Consider the following 12,301-nt stretch of genomic DNA (forward strand, 5'->3'; position numbering starts at 1 on the left):
AACACTTTGGCACGAGACATCTGCACCAACCAAACAGCACTGGTGCAACACTGAGAACGCCACCTTTGCACCTTTGGGATCTCCCATCCCACGAGAGCGCGTCAGCCGGACAGCACAGCGGATCAGATCGGGCGGAGGAGGACCTCCACACCTCCACACGCAACGACCATCGTGCGTTTCTCTGCGTCCTCTTGGAAAAAGCGCTCGTAGGGGCGCATGCTGGTACAGACCGTCTGCATTGCGCTGAAACCAGCTACACCCCCCTCCTCCCCTCCCGTCCCCTCCCCTCCTCCCCACACACACACACACACACACACACTTCCCTTTCCCTCTCCCTCCCTCCCTCTCTCTCTCTCGCCCTCTCTCTCTCTCTCTCTCTCTAGCTCGTATGAAAACCTGCAGTGTGCTTTTTTCACATGTTCACGGAGCTCTCTGCCACTCGCGCAGCCCCCCAATTCCTCCCACGCGCGTCCGCTGCGTCTCGGCTCGTCCGCGTTTTTCGTTTTTCTGGACGTCGACCCACACGCGCAAAGCTTCCTCCCTCCATAACCCCCTAGTCCTGCTGATGCGGCACCTCGACCGCTAGCTAATGCACCCCCCTCCTTTCTCTCTCCCTCTTCCTCCTTCTCTCCATCACACCAACAACAACACCACCACCACCACCACCATCATCATCACCATCATCATCATCATCATCATCCCCACCGCCTCTTCTTTCGACCTTCCTCGCGCTGGGCAGCGGCAGACGCGCTTTACGCTCGGAGCGCAGGAGCAGCACTCGATGGACACCTAGAAAGAAAGAGAGAGAGAAAGAGCTCTGGAGGTTTGGTGCTGGTCACTTTTACACTCTTACCCCCCTCCCCTCCCCTCCCCTCCGTTCCCCTCCTTAACTGGTCTCCGCGTCCTTCAGCGTGATGGTAAACACACCCCGGTGTGGAGGTTTGCGAGATTTGCCCACACACTGGCTCGGACTGTACAGGGCAACGGTGGACTGACTGGTAACGACGGGAACCTGGCTGGTCGAGCCTGGACGTCTGGTCGTCCTTCAAGGAGGAAAGGAAAAAGGCTGGTGGAGCACACTGAAGCCAAAGTTGGACCCCCACCCCCCACCCCCAAGCTCGAGACCCCCCACGGAAGCCCTTAACAGATCACCATAGGTAAGATCATATCTGGGAAGAGGCATTAGAGGCAGTTGTTTAGAGGCATTCTTGGATTCGGATTCTTCTCGGTGCCTTAGAAGCTCCCTAGGAGAGCCGTGTTGCCGCAGACTCACCAGGCACAGTGTTGTGGATTAGTATAGCAGCAGTCAGTGTGTGCTGGAAGATGGGTGAGATATGAGGATTTTGCAGTATGAAGATGGGCAGCAGTGTGAAACTTGAACGCTGGTGCATAACGACTGCGCACCGAGGAATGTAGGTGTGTATCTCTATGTTTGTGTATGTGTGTGTGTGTTGGATCTGAGAGGCTGCTCTGGTTTCCCTTAATGGAGTTCTGATCTCATCTGATGCGCATTTTAGCCGTCGCAGCATTTGCCGTCTCTTTGTAGGCAATAGGAGAGGAAATGCATAGATCTGCCTTTGATCTCTATGAAATAACCCCTTAGATGTCCGGTCAGTCACCTTCCTCTCTCCCTGTCTCTCTCTCTGTCTCTGTCTCTCTGTCTCTGTCTTTCTCTCTGGAGTGGTGAGCGAAGAGAGGTGATGCAGCACTCCACCGGAGACTGGGGACATGAAGCGGTGGAAGGGTGAGCGCAGAGGAAGCGGCACGACAAGCTCCCTTCCGATGCCAGCTTGAGCCTTGGAGAGCGGAGGCGAGGTGAGGCGAGAAGCTGCATGAGCGCGCGCCCGACCCCAGCCTGTCCTGCGGCGCTGCTGGTCTGAGCTCCGCGATGACAGTGGTGGCAGGGGACCACTTGGACGAGAGCTCGGCTCTGGCGGGCCACCCCCAGGAGTCCTACGCCGCCGAGCATGACGAGCACGAGTGCTGCGAACGCGTGGTCATCAACATATCCGGCTTGCGCTTCGAGACCCAGCTCAAGACGCTTGCCCAGTTCCCGGACACGCTGCTGGGCAACCCCAAAAAGAGGATGCGCTACTTTGACCCGCTGAGGAACGAGTACTTCTTCGACAGGAATCGCCCCAGCTTCGACGCCATCCTCTACTACTACCAGTCCGGAGGACGGCTGCGGAGACCCGTGAATGTTCCTTTGGATATGTTCTCAGAGGAGATTAAGTTTTACGAGCTTGGCGTGGAGGCCATGGAGAAGTTCAGGGAAGACGAGGGCTTCATACGTGAGGAAGAGCGCCCACTGCCAGAGAATGAGTTCCAGCGGCAAATTTGGCTCCTGTTCGAGCATCCCGAGAGCTCGGGTCCGGCACGCGGCATCGCCATCGTGTCCGTCATGGTCATTCTAATATCCATCGTCATATTCTGCCTGGAGACACTGCCAGAGCTCAAGGAGGACCCGCACGGACGGCTACAAACGATAGGGAACAGCACAATCTATTACAAGCCAAATGTTCTCACGGACCCCTTCTTCATCGTGGAGACGCTCTGCATCATCTGGTTCTCCTTCGAGTTGATTGTGAGATTCTTTGCGTGCCCAAGCAAGGCAGCCTACTTCAAAAACATGATGAACACGATCGATGTGGTGGCCATCATACCCTACTTTATCACACTCGGCACGGAGCTAGCAGATGATTCGGAGGAAGGGCACGAACCGAAAGGAGGGGGAGAGCAGGCCACATCCCTGGCCATCCTCAGGGTCATCCGTCTGGTCAGGGTGTTCAGGATCTTCAAACTGTCCAGGCACTCCAAAGGGCTGCAGATTTTGGGCCAGACCTTGAAGGCCAGCATGCGTGAGCTGGGCCTGCTCATCTTCTTCCTCTTCATCGGGGTCATCCTGTTCTCCAGCGCCGTCTACTTCGCCGAGGCCGAGGAGAAGGAGTCCTTCTTCACGAGCATCCCGGACGCCTTCTGGTGGGCCGTGGTCTCCATGACCACTGTGGGCTACGGGGACATGTACCCCGTGACCATCGGGGGCAAAATCGTGGGCTCCCTGTGCGCCATCGCCGGCGTGCTGACCATCGCGCTCCCGGTGCCCGTGATTGTGTCCAACTTCAACTACTTCTACCACAGAGAGACTGAAGGAGAGGAGCAGGCGCAGCTCCTCAACGTGAGCAATCCCAACATTGCCACCGACTCCAGCTCCAGCCGGCGTAGTTCGTCTATCGTCAGCAAGTCGGAGTACGTAGAGATTGACGAGGACATGAACAACAGCATTGACAATTTTCGAGAGGCCAACCTGAGAACTGGGAACTGCACTGTCATGAACCAGAACTGTGTGAACAAGGGGAAGCTTCTAACAGATGTGTAACGCTCCAGTCCCATCTTGGAGGAGCAAGAGGCCATCTCGGCTGCACCCAGAGTGTTAATCTTACCAGAATGCTTTATCTATGCAATGCGTTGTTGCATTGCATATGCTTTACCCTACATTCACAGCAAGGGATACTTCTACAGGCATTCAGCTTCAGATAGATTGTCAAAAATAAAGAGACAGTGCTTTCAAAGACTGCATTCTATGACAATACGGGAGACTCCGTGACCGCAGAAACGACGACACACGGATTTTTCATATAACACACCTTGCGCACAGCATCCAGGAACGTGCATCAGGACCTTCTAGAGCATCTGCAGATACTGATATGGGGTCTGCTTGTGGGAGCTATGCCATGTTACATCTTGAGCTCTACTGAGCAGGTTAGAGGCACCTTATTGTAACAGGAAAAGCATGGTTTCCAGTCCCTGCTCTGACGATTCTTGCTGGACAGGTGGCACTTTTGTGAAAGACATCTGCAATGCTGCTATTTCTCCCGCAGATGCTACGACTTTTTGCCCCATAAGACCCAATGCCATGTGAGACAGCACATGGTGTTTGGGGGTTTTTACGCATGTTAAAATATTGTTTTTTTTTGTTTGTTTGTTTGTTTGTTTGTTTTTTTATATCGGCATGCACAAACATTACCTCATTCATTTCTTTCTTTTTCTTTTTTTTCTTTTTTATTATTTATTTATGCCCTCAGATTTTCTCTCATTTGGTTTCACCAAAAGTGCAATGGTTATTATTTATTGTTCCTGGTCTAGATTATTTAAAAAAAAAAAAGCATTTATGAGATGAATGTTTAATCTTAAGGTTGGAGCAGTTCATTATGGAGATCGTGGCATGTCAACTATGAAGCATTGAGGCCTACTTGACTCAGGTACTGTGTATCCTGGTATAATTAGTGCATGACATCAGTATTAACAAATTGAGATAGGTTTGTATGTATTTGTAGATTAACAAAAGGGATATGTGCCGACTCCAACAGCGTATCGATTCCCAAGATATCCAGATGACATTTCGTAAAAAAAATGTCAGTACACTCCAAACAGTATTACAGTATCTACAGTCAACAGGGCATGGAGGTGACAGACCCGCAAACCCGCAGGTTATTGGGACGACAGTTACCAGACAAATATCATCAACTTGTAAATGATGCACCCAGTATTTAAGGGTACACTAATTAGGTTTTTCCTAGGGTTCCTAATGCCTGCCATCGTCAACAAGCTTAAACATACCATTTATGAACTGGTCTAATACTAATACTAATACTAATACATTTCGTAATGGTAAAAGTACACACTAATGCATTCATATTACTCTTCCAGCCTGAGCTGATCGAGCACTGCACTTCATTTTTTGCTTTTTACACATTTAGAAACAGAGGAATGGAGGGGTAGGGGTAGGGGAGGGGTGGCAAGACAGTTACATACATTATTAGGAACAAATTCAATAATCAAAACAAGCAAACAGTAAACAAAAACAAATTCAACTGAATACAAAAAGTCTTGGATAGATTCATATAAGTTAAATTTAGCTGTTAGATATTCCCGTCAAACTATATTTTTGCACACTAGAGATCCAAAATTTCATAGCTAAAAACACTGAGGGGAAATCCATTAGTTGTACATCTATTTCTGGGTAGCTGTAAAACCTGCCCGTAACATCCTTGGCTTTATTAAAGAAAATTTGTCCAGTGGACTAAAGCACTGCCACTGATATTTGAGGTTCACTGGTTCAAATCCCGGGTCATGCTGCTTGCCATCAGCAGCCAGAGCCAGAGGGAGCACGACTGTCCTGGCTCTTTCAGGGGTGGGGCGATGGCACTTCCTCCCCACATCGCTCCCAGTGTGATGTTCGTCAGCACAGGTGTCTGTTAGCTGTTGTATCGGAGCTGGGGAGCCTGGCTTTCCTCAGACTGCGCTGGCTGCCTAGCGATGCTGCATCAGCGGCGGATGGAAAAGAGGCGGTGGCTGCATTCACATGTGCTAGTCTTCACCCACTTAGTGTTGGGACGTTGCCAGTGATTGGGGGAGTTCGCATGAATGGGGATTGGGTATTTGGCCTTATAAATTGGGTGAGAAAAGTAAAAGTAATTTAGATAATCTATCTACTGTAGAAATCCATATGTCTGCTACTTCGGGACACTCCCAGAACATATGGATAAACATAGCAGGTGCTGAGTTACAAATATTGCAAAAAATAACTCGAAAAAGTGTCATTTGGTATCTCCTACACTCTAAACAATAAAGGTGCTACACATGGTTCTTTGAGTGATGCAGTAGAAGAACCACTTTTGGTTTGGTTTGTCATTGAACCTTTAAAAGACCCAGAAAACGTTCTGTTGATGCAAATGTCAGTTTTAAGATCACATCTCTATTACAAAAATGGTTCTTTATGGAACCTAAAGTGGCTCTTCTATGGCCTCGCTAAAAGAACCTCTTGTAGTGCCTTTATTTTTGAAAGTGTATATGGCGTCGATTTTTGATGGCTTAAATTAGACCACACGGTTTCTCAGTCCAAAGAAGGACCAGTAGGGGAAAGCTCTCGATCCCAGAGCTGCCAGCATTCAACTATCAATGGTTTAATATGATAGTCTACCAGAGTATATAGATAACTGATACCCTTCCCCAAAGGCTACCCACAGGTCTTATCCAGTCTATTAAAGGATAGTAAAGGATAGAACACTGCCGCATAGAACTCCATAGGCTGGAAATGCAAAACATGAAAGGAAATCGCCGATTTCATGACAAGCATTCTTGATTTTACAGCGCATTTACCATCGCATTCAGTCCGGTCTACAGTGTAAAGTTTCAAACCACGAGAAAAATATTACTTAGTGTATCTTTAACGACTTCGAAGATACACTCATTCAAACCCTCTGTTTTTGTTCGCGTATAGTGCCTTTAACCCTCTAACTGACACAACTGTTAAAAGTGCCTCCATGTACAATAGCATCAATTTTACTGTGCAGCTCCTTTTAACCTACTGTATGATGCATAGTCCAGGACCCATCGGAGTATCATACAGACTGCCGTAGTGCAAACCGATGCACATCTAGACAGTGGGGGTATGTCTGTGGCTGTACGGTGGAATACTCAGTGCATGGAAAGTGATGACATATTGATTGAGAATGCAGACTGTTGCGAGGAAAAGCAGGAACAGGGTGGGACTACAGTGTAGGATATTTCAGGATCTGCCCCTTCAAGTCCTTGTATATAGAAACCTTCATCTCCGAAACAGAAACAGTCACCGTTGTACAGAGAAGAATTAGAAATATCTATTTTTCATCTCTTTCGCTGTCCATTATTATTAATTATTCATTCATTTCACTTGATTTGTTTTTGCTTTGTCATGTCATACCATAATGAGCCTTTTTATGTGTTTGTCTACCTCAGTGTGGTCACGTATGGAGTGTTTGTGAAACCCAGAAGCTTAACATCCAGCTAGGCATTCCCCCAAGGTCAAGAACCACAGTCTTTTGCACAGGAAATCAACACGGGAGCTGAACAAAAGTGCTGACAACAGCTTTTAGAGAACACACCCACCGTCCGTAACTGCCAGTTTGCTCCAAGAGTTGCTCAAACAGTAGTACTGAATCACATCTGGAAGGAAATAAGAGATTGGGGAGCAGTGGATGGTACTTTTTAACGAACAGACAGTGCACATGGAGGGTTCTGTCTTTAGCGTTTGAACACTGCCAGGATTATCAACATACTGCCCAGACCAAATAGGTGTATTTATCCATATACATAGTGAACTATCTGAGAAACTAACCGACCAGTCCTGCAGACTCTATAAGAACAAGTCATACAGTATTATATAGTTATCATGCATGTTGGACTTTGGACCTTCTGTGAATTTATGGGTTCTTACAAGTACAACCGATAGCTTTAAGACCTACTTCTGAGAAAAAAAATGGAACAGTTCCTGGAAAGGTTCCTAGAGGTACTTTGTGGGATTATGGGTTTTATGGGTTTTAAACATTGCTGTAGATATTCTGATAAAAAAAAAGAACGGTAAGAAATAAACAGCATGAAAATTTGTTATTGGGCTATTTCAGAAGATCCCAGGATAGCATAACCCGACACTGGTGTGTACCATGAGCATGTTCTGTACATTTCCATACCAGAGTAACACCATTTACTTAAGAGTAGGTTAAATTTGAGTCTATATATTTTTTATAAACCATGGTAACTAATCCAGGGGACCAAAAAAATCTCTCTTTTTCTCCCTTTACAGTGTGTAAAGCATTACTGAATACTAAGCAAGTACTATACCAGGATAGGAACATGTGACAGAAGTGAAAAAATAAACAAACAAACAAATAAAAAAAGAAAACTGTGATCGCTTCCAGAAATATTCCTCATTAAATCACATCTTATTGACAGAGATTGTTTTATCTTTCTCTGTTCTTTGCTTGAAATGATACAAGTGGGCTAAAATGTTACTAATCTTGAAAAAAAAAGACCTTTAAATCATTTCTAGAATCATTTTCTAGCATTTCTTTCTATAGAGAAAGTTTCTTTGTTTGTTTTTATAGAGCTTTTAAAAAAAACGGACGCAAATGTCATGGGTCATAATTTAACACGAGCTCTAACTCAATGAGATTCTATGAAATAGCCATTGATTTACTTACTATGATGTTGCACAATTTTAAGCCACATGCAGCGCTGCGCAAAAGTCTTAGGCCATGAAACTCGTTTCAAACGAGTGTGTTTTTACCCTTAAACTCAACAGAACGGAATAAATACAAATAAACATAAATGCAGTAGAGAGTACAGGGGTGAACAGTCAATAGTTAGTCTGTAAAATTATTGATATCATTGCTTTCAAGCAAAAAAATTAAAATTGGACACAATGTGGGTGGATCTAGGTGGGTTCCAGGTGGGCATGGGCTCTGAGTGGGTTTGTACATGCCCCATTGTTACAGCCCACTTTAATCTCATGTTGGTCCCATCCAGGTCCCCATGCGCAGTGTGCAACCCAGACGGGCCCATGTTTAACCCCTCTTGCACCCATCACGGACCCTGGTGGGCATCCATATGTGGGGTGAATATGTGTTTTTGGGTTTATTTATGGGTTAGGAATAATGGTTTAACCTCTTAATGCAGAACACAGGCTTATTACACACTAAGGTGTGTTACTCAGTAACTGCAGGGACCTTTTTGGGTTTATTTCTGGGTTAGGAATAATGGGTTAACCCCTTATTGTATATATAAAGCAAAAAAAATAAAAATTGGACACAATATTGGTGGATCTAGGTGGGTTCCAGGTGGGCATGGGCTCTGAGTGGGTTTCCCATCCAGGTCTCCATGTGCAGTGTGCAACCCAGACAGGGCCCATGTTTAACCCCTCAACCCTTCACGGACCCTGGTGGGCATCCATATGTGGTCAACATGGAACCCAAGACCAAAACCTCCTGGTTTTGAGTTGGGCTGCCCGTACAGGCCTGACACGAACATGTTATGTAGGTATTATGTCTAAAGTGAAAATCTGGAAAGTCGGGCCTCTGACTTCTCTGTTCTGTGAACTTCAGACACTGTTTCGGATTAGATAAATTAGTCATTGGATGGAAACTGGGAATGCTGGCCTTTTATTTTTTGGAAATGCTTAACCCCTTAAAAAGCCTGGGGTCCACTGGCAGGCTGAAACGTCTCTTACCAGAGAAGTTGAACAGAAGTCCATGTGGTTACAGAGTAACACACCTTAGTGTTCAATAAGGCTGGAAGTGTGTCAAATATGTAGTTGTTTGCATTTATTCTAATGTTCGTAAAGTTGACAAATGAAAAACCATTTACTGCCCAGGTACGCTCAGGTGCCTATGAGACTTTTGCACAGTACTGTATGATATTGAATATTATATACGGAAACTTATTTTCATAGAAAAACAAGCATCACTTATTTACTGCTGAGGAGAAAAGAACAATACCGGCCTTTTTCTTTAATATAATATAATTTTTTCTTTATATTTGATTGCTTGTCTACTATAAACAGTTCGGCTGCACTGCGCTGGGTTGGTTATGTACTAAAACGTCTATGTCTTATATGTCAGTTCTTTTTTTTCTGTTTTTCTAATCTTTTCTAATCAGTTCTGATGACTATATGTAAGCTTTATTACTGAGGTTTCAAAGAATGTCAGTGTTTTCTGAACCTTTTTACGGGAGAATAAGGAGAAACTACTGCATTGAAGCCAATGAATCTCCATCGAGTGTGATGGATGGATTGAGCTCCCCCTCGATTCTGCTCTTTGTTTGGTTAGCGTTACTGTTGGTCACTGTTAAGAACAATAATACAAAATACATCATAGATATCTTCAAAATACATACTGTAAGGAGGTACGCATCAGTCTTGCAGCCGATTCATCTTATCTTATCTTCTGGAGATGCGGAGAAGTCCTGTAAAGTACAGCAGCAGAGTGATGAGTTTTGGGTTTCTGTTTGTAATGGGACTGTACTCAAAGTACTGAACTACATTTCCGGGTCATTACAGGCTGCAAAGCATCACATCCATCACGTCCTTCAGCACTCACCCAACCCGAGTCCATGTTCTATTCCAGCACTTTGGTGAGCTTTAATGTGTTCATTTAACTGCTTAAATCAACAAGTGTGCATGATGAAAACAAAGAACTGCATGATCCAAATAATTCAAAGGATAAGATCAAAATCTGCCTCAGCACTTTCATGTCTGCCCTCATTTGCTTTAGGATTTCTGCCAAATTATTGATGATTATTATTATTATTATTATTATTATTATTAATATTATTATTATAGTCAGATTTTTATTCATGGCAAAGAAGTACATCATCATTACTTAGTGTGTGTGTGCGCAACATCCAGATCTCTTTTCCATATATAGCTACATACTTACACACACACACACACACACACACATTAAAATTAGACTGACTTCTGTATGTGAACCTTATTTCGGACTCTGTTGTTTTTGGATGTTGTTCTTATATTGTACGTTCCTTAATTCCATGTTTCTGAGTCATGCTGTCAAACATGCAGGATCCTGCAGCAGCGTATTCTGTTTCATCATATGCTGGTGAAGGCATAGTCTATGATCTATGCAAGGATGTCCATCTCCTGTCTACTCTCCATCATACTCCGCATCCATATCAATAAATACAGAAATATATCTGAAGATTTGATCTTTACTTTGTTTGTTTTCTAAAACAAAACCCCAATAAATTCAGTGTGATCTGAAGCCGTTCAGCAAGACGAGGTCTTAGACCAGGGGTCTCCAAAGGGCTGAAGTCAGCTCCGGGGTCTCTGCTCTGCACACTGTTGTGTTTTTGGGTTTATTTATGGATTAGGAATAATGGGTTAACCCCTTATGCAGGCTTATTACACACTAAGGTGTATTACTGAGTAACTGCAGGGACCTCTGTTTGATATTAGAAGTTTGTAAGTACACTTTAAGCCCACCGGTGGGCCATAGGCTGTTGAAGGGGTTAACCCAGGTGCGCTGACCTCATATCTCCAAAAATCTTAACTTAACAGGAAGCAAAAAAAATTTTAACTTTTAATGGAAGAAATGTAAAAATAATTTAATTCATAATTTCATTCAAAGCCATTTTGGACAATTCCTATTGGTCCGTTCATCATGGAATCTGAAAGCAGTGTAAAGATTCAAATTTTGCCAAAAAGTGAAAAACGGTGACGTTCTAGACGACATCCAGACCACATCAGGCAGTGGTATGCAGTGTATGCGGTACATACCAAAAGAGCTCCAAGGAAGGACAACCGGTGAACCGGCAACAGGGTCATGGGCACCTAAAGCTCATTGGAGGTGCTCATGGAGGCCCCGCCCACCTCCCAACTTACAGGACTTATTAAAGGATCTGCTGCTAACGTTAGTTAGTCTTGGTGCCACAGATACCATAGCAGGACGCCTTCAGAGGTCTTGTGGAGTCCATGCCTCGAATGGTCAGAGCTGTTGTGACAGCAGATGTTACTAATGTTATGGCTGATCAATGAATACGGGCAATGCTTGCCCATATTTCTGTTTGCCGTTGTGTGCAAGCCCATAATACTGTAACTGACCTTAAGTGGCCACAAAGACAACAGATCACTGAAACTTTCTGTCAACAGCTGAACAATTAACCCCATTAATATCCTCAGACAGATTAGTGCAGTGATCTTCAGCCTTCCTCCTGGAGAACTACTAGTGATGGCAAATCCAGGTCCAGAAAGTAAAAGTCCAACTGCCTGGACACCTCATTCAATCACTCAGAGACCTCTGATAGCAGCGATTAGTAGGATCAGGAAAAGTGGATTAGGGTTGGAACCAAAGCCTTGAGAAGCAGTGCTGTAAAAATCCACCCCATGATTTTGTTCCACCTGTCTGGGCACCCCATTCATTCAGCCAATCGAGGACTTCTGATGGCAGTAGTAAGTAAGACCAGGGTAGGTGGATTAGGGTTGCATCCAAAGCCTTGAGAAGCAGTGATGGCAATTCCAGGTCCAGAAAATAGAAATCTGCCCCAGAATTTGGTTCCACCTGTCTGGCCAGCTAAGCCAGGGTGGATATTTACTAAGCCTGAGCAGAGCTGGCCTAGCAGGTGGGATTCAAACCTGGGGTGGATTTCTTTCTACTTTCTGGACCTGAATCACTGCTTCTCAAGGCTTTGGATCCAACCCTAATCCACCTCTCCTGATCCTACTTGCTACTGCCATCAGAAGTCCTCGATTGGCTGAATGGTCCAAGCAGATGGAACAAAAACCTGGGGTGGATTTTTACTGTCTGGACCTGGCATTGTCAGCCCTGCTTCTCAAGGCTTTGGATCCAACCCTAATCCACTTTTCTTGATCTTACTAATCACTGCTATCAGAGGTCTCTGAGTGATTGAATGAGGTGTCCAGGCAGTTGGACTTTTACTTTCTGGACCTGGATTTGCCATCACTAGTAGTTCT

The 12,301-nt window shown here is 45.1% G+C and overlaps 1 protein-coding gene across 2 annotated transcripts; it reads left to right on the plus strand.

Annotated features, from left to right (window-relative positions):
* The first annotated feature begins 426 nt into the window (after positions 1-426).
* Positions 427-10,529, plus strand: kcna1b (potassium voltage-gated channel, shaker-related subfamily, member 1b). 2 transcript variants are annotated; one of them, XM_072673238.1, is made up of 2 exons: positions 427-1,157; positions 1,682-10,529. In XM_072673238.1, the coding sequence occupies exon 2, from the start codon at positions 1,889-1,891 to the stop codon at positions 3,374-3,376; it is 1,488 nt and encodes a 495-aa protein (XP_072529339.1). In that variant the 5' UTR covers positions 427-1,157; positions 1,682-1,888; the 3' UTR covers positions 3,377-10,529. The 2 variants fall into 2 exon arrangements, with proteins under 2 accessions (XP_072529339.1, XP_072529340.1); XM_072673239.1 differs by lacking the exon at positions 427-1,157 and adding an exon at positions 1,165-1,416.
* The last annotated feature ends 1,772 nt before the right edge of the window (positions 10,530-12,301 follow it).

Source organism: Salminus brasiliensis, chromosome 2 (genome assembly GCF_030463535.1).
Source record: "Salminus brasiliensis chromosome 2, fSalBra1.hap2, whole genome shotgun sequence".
Lineage (NCBI taxonomy): Eukaryota > Metazoa > Chordata > Actinopteri > Characiformes > Bryconidae > Salminus > Salminus brasiliensis.